This window comes from Pelophylax lessonae (assembly GCF_965119305.1).
Source record: "Pelophylax lessonae genome assembly, chromosome: 2".
Taxonomy (NCBI): Eukaryota; Metazoa; Chordata; class Amphibia; order Anura; family Ranidae; genus Pelophylax; species Pelophylax lessonae.
In genome coordinates this window covers 115,860,309-115,885,005 of record NC_138769.1, presented here as the reverse complement: position 1 = coordinate 115,885,005, position 24,697 = coordinate 115,860,309, and the positions used below count along the sequence as shown (strand labels likewise).

General features: G+C 42.6%; 1 protein-coding gene across 3 annotated transcripts in view; it reads right to left on the bottom strand.

Annotated features, from left to right (window-relative positions):
• The window catches only part of LOC309545328 (uncharacterized protein), an 87,160-nt gene that overhangs the window by 59,951 nt on the left and 2,512 nt on the right, over positions 1–24,697 (bottom strand). For 2 of the 3 annotated variants that reach the window (XM_082244483.1, XM_082244482.1), the window contains exons 2-6: positions 19,374–19,512; positions 14,858–15,000; positions 13,637–13,754; positions 12,638–12,766; positions 416–639 (exon numbers count right to left, since the gene is read on the bottom strand). In XM_082244483.1, coding sequence (XP_082100609.1) covers positions 416–639; positions 12,638–12,766; positions 13,637–13,754; positions 14,858–15,000; positions 19,374–19,512 — 753 coding nt within the window. The remainder of the gene's footprint in view (positions 1–415; positions 640–12,637; positions 12,767–13,636; positions 13,755–14,857; positions 15,001–19,373; positions 19,513–24,697) is intronic. The other variant, XM_082244484.1, reaches the window with a different exon arrangement.

The following is a 24,697-nucleotide window of genomic DNA, read 5'->3' as shown; positions in this document are numbered from 1 at the left end:
TTAGAGTTGCAGGGAACCCAGGAGATCAACACTTCTGAAAATATCAGTTTCAGTAACCAGATATCTAATGCCACTCACAAAACACTGAACATTTGTTAAGGTTCATTTAATTTACCAGATTTAAATGTCTTCTCATGGGGCTTCTGAAATAGATTATTGCCCTTTGACTTTTTGATTCTTTGTAGAAAAGCTTTCTCTTTCCAATGCATGTGGGTGGTGATGCAACCTCCTACTCGTGTTTTTGTGTATTTTGCTTTAGAGCAAGGATGGTGCTCAGTAAGAAGGAACATATCTGCCTAAATTCAGAGTGTTGAGGTTTCAGAAATTATAGGACTGTATAGTATAGGACTGTATTGTACAGCTAGCATTGCAGCTCTCTGTACAAAAGAATTGATACAATTAAATTGATAGTTACCTCATTTTTCTGATTCTGACACATAATAGTTGGTCTTAAATCCATGAAAGCAATATACTGCTCCACCAGTAGTGTGGTCATTGACTCCAGTGAGGTGCTGGGATTAGATGAGGCCATCACAACCTGGGCCAGAGGTACAAGCAAAAGATAGTCTTCTTTTAAGAGGCTAACTTGGCTGCGCTTGTGATAATAGGACAATACATTCCGCATACATCTTCCTGCATCTAAGTATCCACAAAGAAACAAATAAGCATCTATGGTCCTTAAGCAAAGAACATAACACTATACTCAAAAATGTCCTAAACATATAAAAGAATGAAAGAATGGGTATACAGAGTAAAATATTTCATATCAGGAAGAACTATATCCCATTTTGCCTGTTTTTTTCTTAGGCTGGGATTCATGTTAATGAATGTTGATTGACAAACCAGTCAGATAACAAGAACACTCCAGCCTTGCAATTAACCAAGCCAAGAAAAACACTGCTTGTAAATCAACCACAGTAAACTGGAGTATAAAATGTGATATATAATCCAAGTCTAGGACATCCAAAGTAATGATTCTTTCCTGAAAGTTTCATACTGAATATCACACTTCATCTAAAGTTTCCATCTGTCTCAAGATGACTTTACTTATAGCTTTAAAGTTTTATGTAAAATACTAAAAAACTACAACTGGGAGAGGGGGACCAGGACCCCAGGTCTTGCCATTGGATTTACTAAAAGATATGAGAAACGAAGGGATGATTTTAGTGTGGGATGAATATAGTATCAATCTATAACCAAATACTGGTAATGAGTGGAATTACCCTTTAGGTCACTCAGGGTTCTGTATCATTCAGATCTGCTCACAAAGACAAGGCCTGAAGTTCAGGCAAAGACCAACCAGGTTTCTCTTGTCAGAAGACGTTCAGCTTCTATTTGTATATCTGTTCAGTCAAAAGCTTGATCCCTAGTCTGGTAAGGTTGACTGATCTGACTTTATATGGAATATGATGTTGCTTATATTTTAGTTTCCTATTTTTTAACCCCAAAGAAAAAAGGGGAAAAGGACTTTTACCTGTGCCACATCTCAATATATTGGTATATGTGCAAAACATTTGCAGGACATATACATACAAAGAACACAAATAAAAATGTGATAGCAATATCCTTGTGAGGATTTTTGTGCAACACTTATATACGATCAATCCATTGATTGAGGTATGTGTATCCTTTTCACAAAGTGCTTGCTCAGGACCAACAGCAGGTGTATAACATTCTGGTAATCTTAAATAGATAATATTAACCCATATGTACTATTTTATAAAGGTATTTTACCTGGTCTATGGGGAATGAGAATCCAATATATATTGAAAGAGTGTAGTTACAATGGGCGCAAGGTCAGCTTCATTTTAGTTTGTGTATACCTATAGAGAGGGGGGGTTGGTTTACTCAAGATTAGATTCATATAGCCCAAATTTCTCTATTATTATTATATATATATATATATATATATATATATATATATATATATATATATATAAAGACTAGTTAAACACACCTTAATGCTTTGCTGGATAGAAAACGCTGCCCTGCAGATCCGCCTAAGCAAGAAAAATGACACATCGTAGACTTATATCAGGTTCTAAGGTCTGAAGCAACACGCGTGTAGTCCTGTGGGACAAGCATAATTACAGATCATAAGTTGTAAGATCTCCCTCATAATTTTAAGGTCCCATTTGTTGATGAAGAAGCCTTCTTACCCTTTGATATCCGCAAAGACAAAGTATGTGTGTCATCTGCCTCCACGGGCAGAGTACACACTGCAAGATACTTTTATCCCCTATTTCTCATGTAATAAATGCCAAACCCGCCCAATTGAGCTTTAGGTGTATGGACAAACATAAAAGCCTGATTTCTCATAGGAGGATTATCAGGATAGATGGAATATAGAGATGCCAACCGCTCTCCTGTTGCAGAAAATGATACGGTGAACATGTGCCCACCCATCAGAGAGAAGACAATATGTAATGCCTCATGTATGCATGATGACTATGAAAAAAGGCAAAAAAGGAAAAGCAGAAACGGACCATACTTCTATAGACATATTAGATCTATATCCATATGCATCATATATTCCAAAATTGTATACATTCAAATTAAGTAATCAAATTGATTACTCACCAATATCTATAACAGAGAGTTGAGCGGTATATTGAAAAGCACTACAATATATGAGGGTCATTATATTGCTTGCAATGTCAGTAATATGTCAATGTCAGTCTCTGATAAATATCTATATTCGCCTTTCAATTCTAATGTTGTATAGGAGGAGATATTTCTCAAGAGGGGAAGGCATATACTATGGCGGATGACTTTAATAAAGATCAATGGCCCAATAGTTATAATAATGTCTTGAAATTAATAGCTTTGTTTAAGCCAGGCGGCTTTGTAGCTTGTAAAAGATATATCCACTTGGTTTCACGTTGCAGAATCCTCTTATCAAAGTCCCCTTCTCTTGGGTCTGGTATTATATGTTCAAGGCAGTGCTGTATTTTGGCCTAGGCCAACAAGGCCCAGGCCTAGGGCAGCACTTTGCAGGGGGGCAGCAAAAAAAGCCCCCCCCCTCCACCTGAGAATCTTTTTGGCCAGTGGTTGCTAGAGCTGCCTCTCGCACCCCCCTCCTCTCTTTCTCACCCCCCTTCCCTCTCTCTCATTCCCCCTCTCTCTCTCCCATCCCCCTCTCTCTCTCTCTCATCCCCCCTTCTCTCTCTCTCTCATCCCCCATCTCTCTCCAATCCCCCCCTCTCTCTCTCTCGCTCTCATCCCCCCTCTCTCACCCCCCCTCTCCCTCTCATCCCCCCTCTCTCTTTCCCATCCCCCTCTATCTCTCTCTCTCTCACCCCCCCCTCTCTCTCTCCTTCACCCCCTCTCTCTCTCTCTCTCATCCCCCTCTCTCTCTCTCTCATCCCCCCTCTCTCTCTCTGTCTCTCATCCCCCCTCTATCTCTCCCCCTCTCTCTCTCACCCCCCTCTCTCTCTCTCATCCCCCCTCTCTCTCTGTCACACCTCCCTCCCTCACCCACCCCCCTCTCTCTCCCACCCCCCCTCTGGTGAGATCTCAAGGGTTTATGCTGGGACCTGTAGTCCTTAAATTTTGGAGGGAGTCACATCCGTTAAAAAGGAAGGAGTGGGGCAAATTTACATAGGAGGGGGCGCCCAATTTTAGTCTTGCCTAGGGCAGCACAAAACCAAAATACACCACTGGTTCAAGGGCAGCAAATTTGATGACACTGGTGTTTCATCTATGGTATAATGCAGCATGTTTGCCAATGGGTGTATCCAACTAATTACTTGTAATATAGTATATGTGGTCTTTTATTCTGCGTCAAAAGTTGCGCTTGGTTTTGTCTATAAAGTAGGCTCCGCATTCACAGAACATAATATATACAATACCGAATAGTTTGGCAATTCACATTATATGATAATGTGTGTAAATTTCCATTTAGAAGGTAAATGGTTTGGATTTCAAACACTCATTGGCAGAAGTTGCAAACGCCGCATTTCCAAGTTCCCCGGATATCACATTCCCGGGTTTGGTTCTGTGTATCCTCAGAATGACTCCTATTTATCCTATCTTTAATGGACTTAGATTTCCTATATGTAATCTCTGGATAGTCTTTTACGTATTTCTTCAAAATAGGGTCATTTTTGAGAGGATACCAGTGTTTTTGAAAAATACGATGAACACTGTCATGCTGCCTGTTAAAGGAGGTGATTAATCTGGTTGTCTCAGTTTGTTTTTGATCCTTTTTTTTGTAAAGGACTTCTCCTCTAGGTTAATATTTTTGCTTTGTTGAAAGCTTTTTTTAGACAGTTACATGAATACAGTGGCGGCTGGTGCTCAAAATTTTTTGGGGGGGGGCGCAAAAAGAAAAATGTAATAGGTATTGCTTCGCGTCAAAAAACGCAGTAAAAAATTGTGTGACTTTGAAGTCATGGTACAGGCATGGCACAGGTGATGGTATAGGCATGGCATAGGTGATGGTACAGGCATGGCACAGGTGATGGTATAGGCATGGCATAGGTGATGGTACAGGCATGGCATAGGTGAGGGTACAGGCATGGTATAGGTGATGGTACAGGCATGGCACAGGTGATGGTACATGAGATGGTATAGGCATGTCACAGGTCATGGTACAGGAGATGGTATATGCCCCCTTTCAATGCAGAGACCAGCGTACATGCCCCCTTTCAATGCAGTGACCAGCGTACATGCCCCCTTTCAATGCAGTGACCAGCGTACATGCCCCCTTTCAATGCAGAGACCAGCATACATGCCCCCTTTCAATGCAGAGACCAGCGTACGTGCCCCCTTTCAATGCAGAGACCAGCGTGCGTGCCACCTTTAATGCAGAGATCAGCGTGCGTGCCCCTTTCAATGCAATGAATATTGTGCTGTGCCCCCTTCAATGCAATGAACACTGTGCTATGCCCCCTTCAATGCAATAAACACTGTGCTGTGCCCCCTTCAATGCAATAAACACTGTGCTGTGCCCCCTTCAATGCAATAAACACTGTGCCACCTTCAATGCAATGAACACTGTGCTGTGCCCCCACAATGCAAAGTTCAGCGTGCATGCCCCCTTCATAGCAACTGTGCTGTACCCCCTTCAATGCAATGAACAATGTGCTGTGCCCCCTTCAATGCAATAAACACTGTGCTGTGACCCCTTCAATGCAATGAACACTGTGCTGTGCCCCCTTCAATGCAATAAACACTGTGTCACCTTCAATGCAATGAACACTGTGCTGTGCCCCCACAATGCAGAGTTCAGTGTGCATGCCCCCTTCAATGCAACTGTGCTGTGCCCCCTTCAATGCAATGAACAATGTGCTGTGCCCCCTTCAATGCAATAAACACTGTGCTGTGCCCCCTTCAATGCAATAAACACTGTTCTGTGCCCCCTTCAATGCAATGAACACTGTGCTGTGCCCCCACGATGCAGAGTTCAGCACGCAAGCCCCTTTCAATGCAGGGCGCCACAGCATTGTCCCCAATCACTGCAGAGCACCACAGCATTGTCCCCAATCACTGCAGAGCGCCACAGCATTGTCCCCAATCACTACAGAGTGCCCACAGCATTGTACCCCAATGATTGCAGAGTGCCGCAGCATTGTACCCCAATGATTGCAGAGTGCCACAGCATTGTCCCCCAATGATTGCAGAGTGCCCCAGCATTGTCCCCCAATGATTGCAGAGTGCCCCAGCATTGTCCCCCAATGATTGCAGAGTGCCACAGCATTGTACCCCAATGATTGCAGAGTGCCCACAGCATTGTACCCCAATGATTGCAGAGTGCCCACAGCATTGTACCCCAATGATTGCAGAGTGCCACAGCATTGTACCCCAATGATTGCAGAGTGCCCACAGCATTGTACCCCAATGATTGCAGAGTGCCCACAGCATTGTCCCCAATCACTGCAGAGTGCCCACAGCATTGTACCCCAATGATTGCAGAGTGCCACAGCATTGTACCCCAATGATTGCAGAGTGCCACAGCATTGTCCCCCAATGATTGCAGAGTGCCACAGCATTGTACCCCAATGATTGCAGAGTGCCCACAGCATTGTACCCCAATGATTGCAGAGCGCCCACAGCATTGTACCCCAATGATTGCAGAGTGCCCACAGCATTGTACCCCAATGATTGCAGAGTGCCACAGCATTGTACCCCAATGATTGCAGAGTGCCCACAGCATTGTACCCCAATGATTGCAGAGTGCCCACAGCATAGTACCCCAATGATTGCAGAGTGCCCACAGCATTGTACCCCAATGATTGCAGAGTGCCACAACATTGTACCCCAATGATTGCAGAGTGCCCACAGCATTGTACCCCAATGATTGCAGAGTGCCCACAGCATTGTACCCCAATGATTGCAGAGTGCCCACAGCATTGTACCCCAATGATTGCAGAGTGCCACAGCATTGTACCCCAATGATTGCAGAGTGCCACAGCATTGTCCCCCAATCAATGCAGAGACCAGCGTGCGTGCTCCCTTCAACCCAATGCACTTATCTGGCGGCGGCGGCTCGGCTATCGGCGGCGGCGGGAAGGTGAGCGGCTTCTCCCTCGTCCTCTTCTGCGGTGGGAACCGGCAGGCGGCCTCTCCTCTTCTCTGTGGCGGGAACCGGCGGGAAGATGAGTGGCGGTGACGGTGAGTGACTGACGCACGCACCGGCACCGCCCCCATTGCGACGTCAGCGATCGGATGTCCTGGATGATGATTGGTCTAGGCTGGAGACAGGACCAATCACAGCCAGGACATCATGAAGGTGGGGGTGGCCAAGCGCTCTTTCCTGCGCCCAGGTTACGCCCCCAGAAGGCAGCCAATCGGCGCATTTCTGGGTCGTAAACCCCACCCCCCCCTTTAGCCACCACATAGGCCGGCGAACCGTTTTTTTTTATAACTTTATTGTTCTTTTTTGTCATTTTTTTTCCTTTTTTTAAGGGGGCAGCGCCCTGGCGCCCCCTATGCACGGGCCGCCACTGCATGAATATCCTCTTTGTAGCAATCTATTTCTTAATGCGTTTTCCTGGTTCTGAAAGTCTAGATCACTTGAACATATTCGGCAAAGCCGAAGATATTGGCTGTAGGGAATGCTGCGTAATAGTGGTTTAGGGTGGAAACTTTCTGCATGTAGCAGAGTATTACCTGCTGTAGGCTTTCTATTTAAGGTTGTACCTATATAGCCATCATCCTGTCTTAAAACTTGAACATCCAAAATTGTAATCACATGCGGGTCATATTCCATCATGAATTTCAGGTTGAATGCATTATGTTGAGGAGTCTGCATGAATTCTTCCAACAGGGAAGGTGTACCAGTCCAAAACATTATCACGTCATCAATGTATCAATACCAAATTAGTATCGAATTCAATAATTTAGTGTATCTCTCTTCTGAAAACAAGGAGGGCAAAGTAAGTATGCCCATGAATCACAATCCCGTTCTCTCAGAAATTCACTGATAACTTGTATCCCCTTATTGTGTAGTATACTACTATACAATGCTCAATATCAATAGCCACCATAATGGTGTTTGCCGGTGTCATAATTCCCTCCAGACGTTTGTGTAGGTCTCTGGTATATGAAGGTAGGGATGTGACATGGGGACGCAGGTAATTGTCTATAAGACGACTCACCAATGCCATGTGGGATCCAATTCCTGATATTATTGGTCTGCCTGGAGGGTGAGTAAAGTTATTATCGGCTTTGGTAAGGCATAAAATGTGGGTGTTTTTGGATGTTTAACCAAAATAGACTCATAGGTCTCTTTATTTATGATATTCTGATGGTATGCCTCCATCATAGGTAATTTAAATTCAGCCCTGAACCTCTCGACCATATTCTTAGGGATTTCCCTATACCACTGCCTGTTTTTTAGTATATTTAAACACATAGTTCTATATTGATCTTTACCCATCAAGACCACGTTTCCACCTTTATCTGACGGTTTTATCACCAAATCATTGTTTACACTTAGTGAGTGGAGGGCTTCCTTTTGTATTTTAGTTAAATTGCCTGTAGAGTAGCCTTGTTTCCTATTTTCATTTATTTCCCTACATACTTGTGTAACGAAAGCCCAAATGTTGGGATTTGTTTGTAATGGTGGGAATTTATACGATATTTTAGTTACTGCTGGTTTATCTGAAGGTATAGGTAGAGTGTTTGGAGGTTCAATCTCTCTATTCGATGCATTCTGTGGGCCTTCATTCTTGTCTAGGAGATCCATCAGATCTCGCAAAGCCCTAAAGTCCTTAACAGTAAAGCCTTATTGGTTTTCTTTTTATTGCAATCCTTATCAAATAAAATGTATAGGTTAGCTTATGTACAAAGAGGTGAACGTCTGTTACAGTCTCAAAGCAATCTATTTCCTGTACAGGGCAAAATGTGTGACCAAGGATTAAATCCTAAATGTTTGAGGTTAGTTTAATCACAAAGCAATATATATTCTCTTGTCTTTTTGACTTTCTGTGTATTGACTGGTGTCGTGGATGTGTTTTAAAAAATCCCCTCATTATCGTCCTGTGAAGATTGAGTCGTGTGTGTGCCGATACCTGATCCAGATGGGTTGGAAGGTAGATTGGAAGATAGTGTATTAGCCAATGCCTGCGAGAAAAGAGATTTGAATGACCCATCGCCTTTTTAAAAGGGGCCACCACCCCCATTAAACGTATAATACCAGACCCCAGAGGAGGGGACTTTAATAAGCGGATTTTGCAACGTGAAACGAGGTGGATATGTCTTTTACAAGCTACAAAGCTACCTGGTTTAAATAAAGCTATTAGTTTCAAACCATTTTTATAACTATTGGGCCATTGAACCTAATTAAAATCATCGGCCATAGTAATATGCCTTCCCCTCTTGAAAAATATCTCCTCCTATACAACATAAGAATTAATGGGCGAATATAGATGTTCATTCAGAGACATTTATTTTACTGACTTAGCAAGCAATATAATGACCCTCATATATTGTAGTGCTTTTCAATATAACCACTCAACTCTCTGTTATAGATAGTGAGTAATCAGTTAGATTACCTAACCACTTCTGGACCGGAAGGATTTGCCCCCTTAATGACCAGGCCATTTTTCGCGATTTGGCACTTCGTTACTTTAACTGAAAATTGCATGGTCTTGTGACGCTGTACCTAAATAAAATTGATGTCCTTTTTTCCCACAAATAGAGCTTTTTTTTGGTGGTATTTGATCACCTGTGAATTTTGTTTTTTTTTGCGCTATAAACAAGAAAAGAGCGTCAATTCTGAAAAATAACCAATATTTTTCACATTCTGCAATATAACATTCCCAAAAAAAAAAAAAAAATTAAAAATCAAATTTTTTTTAACATTTTAGGCTAATTTGTTTTCTGCCACATATTTTTGGTAAAAAAAAAAAAAAATAGCAATAAGCATATTTTGATTGGTTTGCGCAAAATTTATCATGTCTACTAACTGCGGGAAAGATTTATGTCATTTTTATGGTTTTATTTTTTTTTTTACTAGTAATGGCGGCCATCTGCGATTTTTAGCAGGACTGCGACATTGCAGCAGACAGGTCGAACCCCTAACTGACATTTTTGACACTTTTGGGGGGACCAGTGACATTACTACAGTAATCAGTGCTAAAAATATGCACTGTTACTGTAAAAATGACACTGGCAAGGAAGAGGTTAACACAGGGGTGATCAAGGGGTTAAATGTAGGCCTAGGAAAGTGTTTCTAACTGTGGGGGGGATGGGCTTTTGAAATGATCACAGAGACCTGTAATCCTATATAGAAGGATCACAGGCGCTCTGTGATCATTCCAGAGAGAAAAACGGTCAGCTGTGTTTACAATAGCTGACCATACTTCTCTCTCAGCGGGGAGCGATCGCGGGTGGGCGGCGGCAATCAGAGTCCCCACTGCCGAGTGGGCCCCCCTAGCAGCAGGCGCGCGACCGACGTAGGGCTACGTCGGTTCACGCAGGAGGGGCTGCCTGCCGCAGTATATCTGCGGCGGGCGGTCTGGAAGAAGTTATTTAAATGTATACCATTTTGCAATAAATGATGCATATGGATATAGATCTAAAATGTCTATAGAAGTATAGTCCGTTTCTGCTTTTCCTTTTTTGCCTTTTTTCAAAGTCATCATGCACACATAAGGCATTACATATCGTCTTCTCTCTGATGGGCGGGCACATGTTCCCCATATCGTTTCCTGCAACAGGAGAGCGACTGGCATCACTCTATTCCATCTATCCTGATAATCCTCCCATGAGAAATCAGGCTTCTATGTTTGCCCACACACCCAACCCTCAATTGGGCAGGTTTGGCATTCATTACATGAGAAATGCCTCACAGCGGTCAGCGCCATTTTGCGTCCCGGCAACGTCATCAGCTGGCTCCAGTGACGGAGCTGGACGGTGTCTGCAACGTTCAATGGGGATAAAAGCATCTTCCAGTGTGTACTCTGCCCGCGGAGACAGATGACACACATACTTTGTCTTTAACAAATGAGACCTTAAAATTATGAGGGAGTTCTTAGAACTTATGATCTGACTGTAATTATGCTTGTCCCACAGGAGTACATGCGTGTTGCTTCAGACCTTAGAACCTGATATAAATCAATGATGGGACGTTTTTCTTGCTTAGGCTGATCTGCAGGGCAGCGTTTTCTATCGTGGAAAGCATTAAGGTGTGCTTAACCAGTTTTTAGATATATATAATAATAGAGACATTTGGGCTATATGAAGCTAATCTTGAGTAAACCAACCCCCCTCTCTATAGGTATAAACTAACTAAAATGCGGCTGACCTAGCGCCCATTGTAACTACACTCTTTCAATATATATTTTTCAACCTGATTTACTATGTAACTATATATTGGATTCTCATTCCCCATAGACCAGGTAAAATACCTTTATAATAGTACATATGGGTTGATATAGATTGTGGATGAAAATCACAGACTTCTCATATACATATAAACATATGTTTTTAAAGGGGAAATGAGTAAGAATATACTGATACAATGAACAGACTCCAATGAGATGCTGGTCCCCTGTGTCCACCCAGAGATATGTGTGACATAAGTATGCCTCTTACTATAATGTATGTAAGTAATGACTTTGATAAATTTTTTACAAATATTTCTGTAAAATAATGTAAACTGTTGTTTCTCTACGTATATGAAACTCATAATAATATCTATTTAAGATTGCCAGAATGTGATACACCTGCTGTTGGTCCTGAGGAAGCACTTTACGAAATGCGTCGACCAGTAAAAGGATACACATACCTCAATCAATAGACTGATCGTGTATAAGTGTTTGCACAAAAATCCTCAAATGATATTTCTATCACATTTTTATTTGTGTTCTTTGTATGTATAGTCGCCTTGGGCATGTGTCTTTTTAACAATGTATAATAAACAACTAATTTATTTAATATAATAGATCTGTCTCATGTTAGTGCCATTAAAAGCCACCACAAGCAGGACTATGTCCTGCAAACATTTTGCACATATTTTTTACCCCTTCCAGCCAGTGGGAGTCTACCTCCATTGGGTGGAGGAAGCAGACTTACCAATCATGTGACCACTGTGTTTGGCTTTCATAATGACCACATGGTTGGGAGTTCATCCCTGGCTCTATTTCGTACACAGTGACTTGAAGCTGTTTGTGACCGTGCAGTTACTGTGCTGGGAGCATCATGTGAGCACACTGCCAACATTAAGCAGTGTCTCCAGCTGCACGTATATATCTGTGGCACCCTGGCATTAAAGCCCACCACTTTGCCACCACATATATGCATACAGCAGACCTTAGGAGGTTAAAGTTGAACTCCATACACGTATAAAATGCACAGTTTCATATCAGGTCAAATTGAGATGCTAGTGAATTAACAAATACAGAGCTGCATTAGCCTTTTGCACTACCTTTACAGCAGAGCTTAGACTGGCAGAAGCAGCACTAGAAGCCAGACAGTTATGCTGCAGTGCTCAAGTGTTAACAAGGAACATATTGATAGGGGGAGAGAGCAGCATGACACAGAGAGGAGCTCATCAAGGTGCTGTTTCTTTTTTCACTGTCCACAAACAGGCTGAGGGAGGGACAAAACCGGTAAGTGGTAATTAACTGCAGCAAAGAAACTGTGTTGTGTTTCAGAGTTGCGTAAGGCATAAGGCCGGCCATACACAGAGCAAATTTCTTTCCTGCAACCCAATTCCCTCATGAACACAGACAGTGTTACTGCGGGAATCCCTCCTGCTGGGTCATTGTGTTCTCCTGGTGGGAGGGCGGGGTAAGCCAAGACAGTGATAATCGCTAGCGGCTATAGCAGCCACTAGCGATAATCACAAGAGATTCCGGCAGGCTGGTTGTACCCAAGTTGATAGGTCGATCAACTTGGTACATTCAGCCTGCCCATTAACTGTTCTAATCTCGGCCGGTTCCTGCTGAACTGGCTGAGATTCGAACCATGTATGGCAGGCCTAAATCTCAGGATTGAATGGACTGAAATACGAATTTCTTGGCAGGTGCAACTGCTCACTTATACATATTTTTTTGCCTTGAGTAAGTCTTTAGGTAACCAGTGTGGTCTTCCTGGCATATACTGTGGTGTACATTATTATCTAGTACTACCTGTTATCTTTTAGTCTTCCAGCAATTCGGATGTTAGTACAAGCTGCAATACTTACTCTTGTTGTCTTTCAGGTGTTGTAGAGTTTGCTCTTGGTTTAGTAGAGCATCACAGTGCAGTGCTATGTCCCTTTCCAGGACAGAGCGGACCTTGTTCAAAGACACTTGTGTTAGATATTCCATGCGGGCTATGATAAGAACCCAAGGAACAAAAAAAGTTAGACATGGAAAACATTTTGGTGAAATAACACAAGCAATAGCAGTTATTGGTACTAATAATTAAACATTTGGGGCTGTTTCATAATGTATGTGTCTACTGGTCTTATTACAGTAGACCCAAAGTCTTGCAGTCTTCATTAAAGTAATTTATATTAACTTTATGCTAAAAGTCCTATCATAAGGTCCTCAAAATGCTGTAACCTAAGTATGAAACTAATAAGCCAAGACTACTCATGCTGTTCTAACATGTAGAGTAGTATGCGCTCCTTGTGTTCCGGACATTAATTTCTGGGCGCATATTACACCTAAAGATAGTAACACTTGGTGCACCGTCTGGCCACAACAGCTTTCAGCCTCTCATAGAGTTTTACAGGTTGCTGGCAGGGGGGGCTTGATGGTGCGCCTGTGCCTTCCATCCCCATCTAAATGCTGGAGTCTCATGCACGAAGGCTAAACACCCCATGTGCAAGAGGCCTAACTGATACTGTTACATGTAAAAATGCATCCCTGTATCCCTCTGGATGTAAATTTCCCACTTTCTGCACCAATGTATCATGTGCTGCACAAAGTAGTTGCCTTCTAGCTTTTTATTTTGTGTATTAAATTTAACTTGAAAGAAGACCTTTCCTTACCATTATGACTGTATGTTAATGGTGATAACACCAGAAAAAGTAACTATAAAGAGATCCTTACAATACTGTAATGGTGCATGAAAAAAAAATACTTTTTCTTATATTAGCTATATTTTAATTCCTTCGCTGCTAGTATGATGATCTCTAAATTCAGGCCTCGAGTATTACTTTGTGAAATCCTTTTTCTCCATTTCTTGGACAACTCACCCTTTGTGTTGGACAATTGCAGCTTCCAAGATAATGCTCTTAAGGCTGCTGGTATAGGCTGATTGAAGAGGACATGTAGTTTTACTTTCAGGGTGGGTCTTTTTTCAAGAATACTGACCTACAAAAAAAAAAAAAAAATAAAAAAAAAAATGGCATCTGAGAAGCTAAATATATAACTCCATATATAAGTTCTTTGTTACTCCGAAAAACGAAAAAAAAAAAAGCCCTGTGGGAACTTAAGCGACTCCAACCTTTCCTTCCGCGTGTCCTATTCTTCCCCCCGAACCCTGTTCCCTATTCCTTGTTTAATTTCTTTCACACTCTCCCCATACACATTCTCCCCTGTCTTTGCCTCTTTCTTCTGCCCCCCCCCCCCCCCACTAGTAAGATGAAACTGTAATGCTGGCCATACACTAGCCAAAATTCTTTTAGAAAAAATGTCATTTGGTCCGTTTGTCATTTTTCGTCCAGTTAATGGGCACAACCAGAAAATCGGTTTTAACTTTTCAGAGCAAAAAATCGAAGGAACAGTTTGTAAAATTCTGCCGAACGAACAATAAATTGAAAAGGTTAATGTGTTTCTCGCCCGAACTGTTTGCATTAGGCATATCTATCAAACTGAATGAAAAATGGATTCATTTATGTCCATTGAACGATTTATCGTTCGAAATTCGGTCATTACATAAAGGCACAATCGTCTGCTCTCACGCCCGACTTTTTTGTTTTTCAAAAATGAGTTTGAACGATTTTTACCAAGAAAAAAAAAGTAAACACATTTGTGTTGTGCTCCAGTGTGTATTTATTGATGCAGGTAATGGAGATAGGAGACCACCAAACGATTATTTTATATCTTTTTTAGTAAGTTGGAAAAATAAGGGGTCTTAATAATTTGAATGTTTTTAAATTGATCCTTTTACTAACTAACTTTTACTTTTCATTTTGTTTAGTAGTTCACCAGGGCAGGTAAGTGCCAGTGCCCAGTACTTGGTATGCTAGACTTGAATCTCCTTGAATGTGAGGATGTGGATTTTGTAAAAAAAAAGGCAAATATTACGTTTCTAACCGGAGCAGTATTTTTGGTTAAAGACATCATTGTATATAGACATTTTGTTTTTCCCCCAATCTGACCAACCATGCAAAATGTCGAGCTTCAGTGCAGAATCGTTTGAAAAAGTGAACTGAGTGAAGTGAACAGGCAGAAAACAATAACATTTCACCAACCACTCCATCCTGAATATGGGAAGCCACCAAATCAGACTGACTCCTCGCAGTGCTAACATCTTGTAGTTCTTGAGCAACATCACTGTATAAATTTTCTTCCAGACAAGAACTGATGTGTCCAGCTAATTTATTGTAAGTGACACCTGGAAGACAAAATGTTAGATGATGAAGCAGTACCAACAAAAGGAATACATCAAATATACATAAATAAAGTGAAAAAAAAAAAAAAAAAAGCAACAAAGTGTTCCTTTAAGTATTTTTATTTTGAACTCGATGGAAACCTAGGTGTTTTCCCAGAGGATCTCTGTCTGATACCACATAGTGTATTTTGAACACCATTTCCATTATATAATCCTTACTTCTCTCAATAATGTCATTATCTGTCATAAGTATAATGTTGTAGGGATGCTGGAAGTGGCCGCACCCAACAGGGATGATTTGGACATGAAGAGTTTTGCTTCAGACCCTTTTATTGAGATTTAGAGTAGGATAAAAAGATAAAAACCCCCATTGCTAAAGTAATAAAGGGGTCAGAGTTAACTGACATTTGAAAATTGTTGGCCTTCCAAATGTCCTACCTCAAACATTCATTCCCATCTTCTGATAGAACAGTGTGTGAGGTCAGGCAATTCACAGGCAATATGATTTTAGGTGACCTCTGACCCCAGCTAAGGTGTCAGTATTACACAATATGAAATAAGCTAAACAAGAGGGATTTAGCCACTTGCCGACCGCCCCATAGTAGATTTACTGCTACAGGGCAGCCTCGCTGCGCAGGATCGCGTATGTATACATACAAGGGCAGAGTTCTGCCCACTGGGGCAATGCCTCTTAGGCATCTAAAGTCCCAATAAGGATGGAGGCGCCTCGCAGGGTACTACCAACCATATTTTGTTCCTTAACAAATGTATTTGTGATCCTGCATTTCCAGGTATCGGGGGTGAATGCGCACACAGTGAGAGCCGATCAGCAGGTCCGGTGGACTCGATGCCCACCAGCACCCAGTGATCGCTCGTTACACAGGTGGAATGGCAGTCTGCCTATATAAACAAGGCAGATTGCCATTCTGTCAGTATGGAAGGCATTGATCCTGTGTTTCTGCAAAGCACTAACATGGATCAATGCCTTTCATTAGTAAAAGGACCCCCCCGCCATAGTAAAACACTGGTCAGGCACACAGTTAACTCTTTGATCGCCCCAGATTTACTCCTTCCCAGCCAGTGTCATTAGTACAGTGACAGTGCATATTTTAAGCACTGATCATTGTAATGGTGTCATTGGTTCCCAAAAAAGTGTCAGAAATGTCACTCAGTGTCCAAATTGTCTGCCACAATATCACAGTCCTGCTATAAGTCACTGATTGCCGCCATTACTAGTAAAAAAATAAATAAATAAAAATTCCATAATTTTATTTCATAGTTTGTAGACACTATAAGTTTTGCATAAATCAAGAAATATATGCTTACTGGGATGATTTTTTTTTTTTTTTACCAAATACATGTAGCAGAATACATATAGTATTGGCCAAAATTGCTCAAGATATTTGATTTTTTTTTACATTTTTTTATTGGATATGTTTTATAGCAGAAAGTAAAAAAAAAATATTGTTTTTCTTTCCAAAATTGACAGCCTTTTTTGTTTAAATAAAAACCGCTGAAGTGATCGAATACCACCAAAAGAAAGCTCTATTTGTGGGAAAAAAGGACATACATTTTATTTGGGTACAGTGTCGCATGACTGCGCAATTGTCAGTTAACTGTTCGCCAAACAGCCGCTGTAGTTTTACTGCAGCAGGTCGGCTCTGTCTCGCAAAAGGATGTACCCGTACAGCGCTTCGCGGGGCGCTAGTGGGGGAGTGCGCGCCCCCATTTGCCACAGAGGAATCTAATCAGCGGGTCCGATGGCCATGATTGCCACCGGGCACCCCCGATCACTTTATGATATGCATAATGATTATTACAAAATTACATAATATTAATAGAATGAGAGGAAAAAACACCTATGATGTATATAATAATAATGTAAACTATACTGAGTGACATGTGAGTAAAAAGGAAAAATGAAAAATTCTTAACAAATACAAAAATAAAAAATAATCCTTAGGAGCGGTATAAATTATATTGCCGAAAGTGGAAGTGATGTCTTTGATAATGCCCCTTGCAGGTGGGCGAAACGCGTCAACGCACTTCCGGCAGATAGCAACCACACAATGTCACTTCCTGTATCTCGTGTAACACAGGCCGGCTGCGTTCCCAGAAGAGGACTGTGATCATATACTCTGATGTGGTTTTTATGTCTTCTACACGCTTTTGTTCTTTATTATTTGTGAGTATTTTTACCCCTTATTTAAATTAAAGATACTTTGCGGGCTTCACTATTTTGGTCCATTCCTTTCTTTTTGAGTAACACCGGAGGGATTTACAGCATTGGAGATCTATTGGCCCACCTGTTTCAGAGGCTCATCTACCCCTTGGGCAACCCCAGAAGGGGGCATACTGTGCTGGAGAATCATTGGTTTACCCATTTTCAAGGCCCCTTAACCAATTAGTTCCGGTGAGTGGATCCCCAAAAGGGTTTTTGAAGCACCTTTCCACTGCGTGGAGCACCATAGCGCCTTTTTTGGCTTCAGCACCTTATTGAGCTGCATTTAGAGTGGGACTGTTTACCTAATTTTGGACATTTTTTATAATACTTTCTGCACCTGAGCACTAGTTATTGCATTTTGCTGTTTATTGTATTTTGCATCAAGCACTATTGCACTTTATGCACATAATTGTTATTATTTAGTCCTGGCAGCATTGCACTTTAATTTTTCCATAAATTTATGTCATTTATCTGTTAATGTTTGGTCCAGCATGATTGCACTTTACACTATACGCATATTTACTTCTTATTAATTGACGTTTTTTACACTTACCCATTTTTGATATTTACACTATTGCAAGCACTGTTTTTTGGCATCTTTTATTTACTCAAACAGGGGGGGTGTTCAGCCCAACTCTACTGATGACCTGGGGGCCCCAAAGGGATTCCCTACATTTTCTGGGATTTCCACTCACTTCCTGCTTTGGCTATGGGACAGGAAGTGAAGGTAAATTGGCCCCAATGGAACACAGATAGCAAAGAAAAAAAACGGACAGTTATTATAATCCTCCTAATTTAAAGTCTGTTTATTTGGTTTTCTCTTAAATTCAGTGGAGCTGTGGTTTCTCCCTTCTTTCAGAAGGTGTCACTCGTACCTCTGGTATTGGTATAAGAAACTACAGTAAAATGGACTTATGAATATTCATACTTCCTCTAGCAACCAGTAAGAGGATTATGGCCACTGGCGCATGCTAGGGAAGAGTATACATATCTGGGGAGGGCCAAGTAATTACTCTCTTTCATCCAGGCTCTGGCCTGGGGTGGGTATATACATGCAATTAAGCCTGATGCCTGAGGTCTATACATGTGCTTGAGACCTGGAGTTGGGGCCTAGCTAGAAGAGCCATGGAGGACCTTCAGATGCCATTCGGGGCCAGAAAAAGCTTGAGAGTGGAGCTTGAACTTCACTGGAGCATTAGCTGGTGGCTGATTTTATTTGTGAGGACTGTAAGTACTTTGTGCTATTTTGTGTAGTCTGGACATTTACTAGTTCATGGGTGTCCTATTGCCCTTGAGTTTTTAGTGTGAGCAACAGTTCACCTGAAATGTCAGCCCACCCTGTTTCTGGGGGTCCCACAATGCCTCTGGGCATCAGGAGGGTGTTACACAAAAAAAAAAAAAACAAGGAGAAGGGGGAAGGGTATGGGGTTACAGCCAATGGAACTGTGTAAGGGAAGCTGTATGGGAGGGAGAGGGTTGATAACATAAAACTCCTCCTTTCATATAAATATACCCAAAGATATGTGAAGATTTAAAATCAGTCAGCGAATAATACAACAGGTAGGTTAAGTGCAGAGAGTGGGTAGGTTGTCCGTATTTTGGCTTTTTTTAAGTTTCATTACTGGGATAGTAAGGATATGGGCTAATTTACACCTTCACAATACAAGCTCTATTACTTACAAGTCCTCTGGTGGATCTAACCTATATGTAACAGTTTTGGGACTTGGCCTACAAATTAAGCCCTCCAAAAAATGTAGATCAGCCTTTATTTACCAGATAGGTTGGTGTGTCTGAGTATTACATACAGAATACAGAATACTTTATTAATCCCAAAGGAAAATTGGGAAATACACAGGGGTTGATGCCAGCAGTAGAGGGTTGCTTAGTCTCTGTCTATTATTTCAATAAAATGACATTTACTGCACTTAGCCCTATATATTTTCAGCAGATGTGCCAATATGTAAAATGTTTATTCATGTAAGATTATTCATATATATTTCATATATATTTTTCATTGCGGTCTGGCACTTTTTTCTCTGCCTCCTCCCATTTTATAAGCATATTTACTCCACTGTGAAAACTCATCTATAGCTGACTGTGCATTGATAAATGTGATTACAAGAATTCCATAGCAACTCCTATTTTACAGTACCTGATTGTAGAGCTTTGGCTGCTTTTTCCAGGACAAAAACCTTTTCAGATTCTGACAGGTCATTAAAGAACTTAATATTATTCTCATTCATCTGCTGCTGTACAGCATCGTATAATTTGCTAGTGAACACCTTCCACTCCTGTTCCACCAGAAAGAATGTAATAATTAAAGCTGAACTCTGACAGTTATACAGTATACACAGGATAAATATACACATGAACATCTCATCTGCCACCAGACTTGCAATTCTGTCTAGACAGTGACACTACCAGGATTCATACATCTCTGCCAGACAGCACAGGCAAAAGGGTAACACCACCTTCTCTGTTAGTTAAAGGGTAACCACACTTTCATTGGGAAAAAATAGCAAATAAAGAAAAAACAATATAGCGTATACAATTGTGACACAAATCATATTGTAATTGAATGTTATTAAAAATTACCCCCGACACTCTTGCACAAATTTTTCCCTTCTGTCCCTTCCACTTGCTGGAGGTGTCTGTCTGATACTGGCTCCCTTCTACATGTTCTGTGGTCCTGCCCAAAACTGTCCCCTTTTTGGCAGGAAGTACACAGGATAACCACACAGGTGACCACATACGCTCTGGAATTCTCACCGGCTCAACTTCTTCTGCACCACACCCCAGCGTCACACGCTTCCTACACGAAGTCTCTGGCGATCCATATGATCAATGCGGCCCGAAAATGTCTACCAGTGCTATGGAACTCTACGCAACCCCCGACGATCAAACAGTGGCTCCGTAGGGTATCCGCTATTGCGGAGATGGAAGAACTCGTCCACATTGCTCAAGACACCCCCGCTACATATAATAAAAAGTGGGCGTGCTGGCTTCATTTTGTTACCACGACGGAATTTTCAACACTCAGCTGTTAAGATGGCAAGCGATCGCCTAAACGATCTGGTCGGTGAATCTTGGATGCTGTTCGTTCAGTTTGGCTCCTTATGGCTTATCTCTGTTAACCACTTACCCCCCCCCCCCCCCGGTGTTGTGGTGTGTATCTGTCAAGTGTTTTTTCTTTTCTTTTAGCCCCCCCTCTCCCCTCCCCCCTTCCCCCCCCTTTTCCTTCCTCCCCCCCCTTTTCGCCCTCCCTCTCTCCCCCTCCCTCCCAGTCCCTCCTATGCATTATCCTTCCCTCCCTTCTGGCTTATGTGCTCTTGCTGGTTGGCTGAGCCGAGTAGCGAGCACCTCTTCCCCTTCCCTGAACGCCCACCTACGGTACTAGGTCTTCTAGAACCCCCCCTCCCCTCCTCCTCCCTTTCCCGGGTCCGGGTCATCGGAATCCTGGGCAGGGGAGGACGCTGTGTCGGGTCCCCCCATGGCACATTAGGCCCCTTGTGGCCTCCACGACTGTATTCCTGAAAACCTTTTCGGTGTCCATGGATGCACTCTGACTTTGCTGGGTTACTGTTGGTTTATGTTTACTTTGTTGTATACTATGTTGGGTTTCTACACCATTGACCCTCACACTGGCTCTGCCTGATGGGGAGGTCCTCTCTTCTTATGCTACTTGTAGGCTGACATGTAATGTAATGCAACGTACTGGTTTTTGCTTGTACTGAATTCTGATTACTGTTATGCATGGCGTTCATTTTCTGTAATGCTCCTTGTCTTTTCTTAATAAATTGTTTTGAAAAAAAAAAAAATTACCTTTCCTTTTCAATCTGCAGCTGTTGTAATTTTCTGCAAATGCAATGCAATATGGCTACCTGGAGGTGTTCTGTACACAGAATGTGTACTGACCACACCCCAGAAACATAATTTCCTGTGTTATTGGCTCACCAATTTTCCCAGAAGTCTGCCTAAGATACAAGTCAGATTTCTGCCATCCCTGCAACAAAAATGCCATTTTTGGTGAGATACTCCCAATAGGAATACGTCTAAAAGGGATGCAGGCCCAGCAGCTTTCCTCATTAAAGCCCTGCAGCTATCACAGCTGATTGATAACTAGGAAACCACTCCTTTTTGACTCACTCAGAACAGAGGCACAGAGGAACAAACAATGATTTCTTCAGAATAACAAAAGGTAGGAATCTGCAACAAAGTTTGTTAAAATCCTTGTAATGTCCCCACCCAGAGGGGAATGTTTTTTTCTCAACAAAAGTGGAGTTACGCTTTAAAGAATACAGGGATGGGGTCACCTACTTATCTGAATCATACTGATTGGACAATGAAGGAAAGTAACATACAGATGAGTTCTTTCGTCTTGTCTGCACATGTGCATACAGGGAAGCTTGTCCTTGATCTAGTGTTGCCACTCCATCTCCCAGTATAAGCGCTGCTGTACAAGAGGTGCCAGTGGGCTAATATCAAGACATTTTGTTCCATTGAGAACTGTATATTTTTAGATTTCTCATCACCTTCTCTCCTGGTGACAACAGTTATCAGAACAAATAACGAGGGTGATTTACTCTATATGAATAGACACATAGACATGTAGCACCCTACAGGTAGGTGCTAGATAAATGCATAGTGGGCCTTGTCTGCCTAACAGCAGGGCCACAATTGTTTTTTTGGCTAGGGTGTCATGGCTTCCAGGTGTGTCTGCTGAGAAGGAAGTCTCTCCACTGGCTCTGTGAGAAGCTTCTCATAGGGCAGTGGAGGAAACCCAATCCGGGACACATTCAGGCTTGTAACTACCCCAGAAGGCAAATTCTGCTGCAAAGGATTCTGGGAGTGGGTATAAATCTGAGGGGAGTGCGTGACTGAGCGTCTTTGGCAGGAAGCAGAGTCCCAGGAGGTAGAGGACGGCTGTCTCTCCTCCTGTCAGAGGAAGCGGGTGTCTCAGGTGCTGCCTGAGAATCCAGAGGGTCGAGCTGAGGGGGATCTGGTGTGCCAAGAACCAGCGGAGAGCGAGAGGGGTCCAGTCACAGGAAAGCCTACACAGGTCATGAGTACTGAGGATTGCCCCTGGGGGTCTGTCTAGAGTCAGTGGGGACCACTCCAGAGAAGGTTCTAGGTTCCAAGTATCAGCTAGCTGTAAAGGGGGTACCTGGTCAGAGGACCCTGAAGTGATAGAGGGGGTACCTAGGTTGAGGACCCTGAAGTGTAAAAGAGGGCGCCTGAAGTGTAAAAGAGGGCGCCTGCAGTTTGGGCCCTGAAGAGTTAGTGCACAGTGTGAGTTCATCAGTTGAGAGTTGCAGCCATACAGGAATTCACAACAAGCTACCTCAAGCCAGTGGGAGTAGTCAGTGACTTGTGAGTGCCAGTAGCGTCAGAAGTTCAATATTCTACAGTCCTGGACCTTCTGGACTTAAGTCGGAATTCCAGCACAGCTTTCAGAGATACAGTGTGTTCAAAGCATCAGTAAGAGTTGGCTATCGTTGGCTGGCGTCAAGACAGCGCTAACGGACATTTTTGTTATAATAGTCCCAGAATTGTACATAGTCGAGCCAAAGGAGTATCCCACTCATTCCTTTCTCCCATCCCCTAAAAATTCAATAAAACAACCAAACAAAGATGCCGGAGTTGTCAATGTCTCAGTTCTCACACCCAGGGTCACAGCTCACATGGGCTGGAGAGGTAACTATTAACAATTGCAGACCCACATCAGGCCCAATGCCTGGAAAACCTGCTACAGACAGAAATGTAAAAATGTTTGGGTTATTATTACATTTTATCGTATGGTATAGGTGACATTTTCATATTCCAGTAATGTGCAGTAAAACGTAAAATGCGCAAACCACTGTGGTTGATTTATAAAGGCAGACAGATTGTACACTTTGCAAGTGCAGTTGCTTCAGAGCTTAGAAAATGAGGTGAAGCTTTACTTTAGAAGAAATATCCAATCACATGCAAAGAAAATTTAAATAAAAACAGCATTTTTGCTTGTATATGATTGAACGATGGAAGTCAGCAGAGTTTTCCCTCATTACTATTCTCTGAATCAACTGCAATTGCAGAGTGCACAGTCTATTTGCCTTTAGTAAATCACCCTCATTGTGTAGTGCATTGTAATTCAATTTTGAGGGCAATGCCAATCATTTTTAATGGAACCTCAATGTCCTACAAATGACTTGTTTCAACATTGACATCACACTGATGTGAACCATCTGGTTTTGTGCATGGTGTGCTGGAAAAAAAGTGCTGGTGTACTAAAGGTATGTTGGGTAATGTTTGCAGCCCATACAAAATGAATTGGCTGCCTTACTGTAATGCACAGTAACATGCGTGCGGTAATATTAGATTTGTGTCAATTCATATAGGGTAATTCACCCTCATTATTTGATTTGGTAACTGTTATTACTGAGACAGAAGGTGATGGGAAATTTAAAAATGTACAGTGGTCAATGGAACACAACGTCTGGATATTAGCCCACTGGCATCTCTTGTACAGCAGCACTTATACTGGGAGATGGAGTGGCAACACTGCAAAGGTGTGAACTGAGCCTAAGGGGCCAATTTATGGAGCAACAGTTTGGCTTAACTGCCCCCATCCCACTGCCAATTTATCCAGTGGCGTCACTAGGGTTGGTGTCACCTGGTGCGATAAAACATGGGGTCACCCCCCCATAATTTTTTCCCATATAACACTGCACCTCCATTGCAACCCCTGACACTACGCAAGTGTTGGAGTCCCTTTATGTCACCCAGGGGTTCCCTTGCTGCCTGCACACTACAAGTCCCAGCCTGTTCAGGACCCACTTTTGCCAAAGCTGGCTCCTGTCACTTCCCCACACATGGGACATCCCCAGAACAGGGGAAGTCCAGGGAGGTCTCATTCCCTCTTAATGTTTAGAAGTCCCCCAGTCCTGTGTCCTGGACTGTAGAGTGCTCTCAGTCCCACCACATCTCCCCCTCTTCCCCCCATGCTTCGCTCTTACCTTGTTTTACTTGATCCATCACCAGATGGAGAGCATGTACCCCCAACCAGGCTCTCGCCATGACTAAGGGCAGATTCGGGGGGGGGGGGGCAACAAGAAAAGAAGGAGGTGAGGCAAGATCAGTGGGGAGTGACCTGGAGGGAGGGGTGGGGGAGGAGACAAGGGAGAAGAGAGTGGGAGAGTGGGACCTGCTCACAGAGGGGCAGGACAGGGAGGAAACAGGGATAGGGCGATTCGTATACCACTCGCAACTGTGCACTACTCAGTAATTATTCCAACTGTGACATGTGAGAGGGAGGCTACACGGGCACTGTGAAATGTGAGAGGGAGGCTACACGGGCACTGTGACATGTGAGAGGGAGGCTACACGGGCACTGTGACATGTGAGAGGGAGGCTGCATGGGCACTGTGACATGTGAGAGGGAGGCTACACGGAAACTGTGACATGTGAGACAAAGGCTACGTGGGCACTGTGACATGT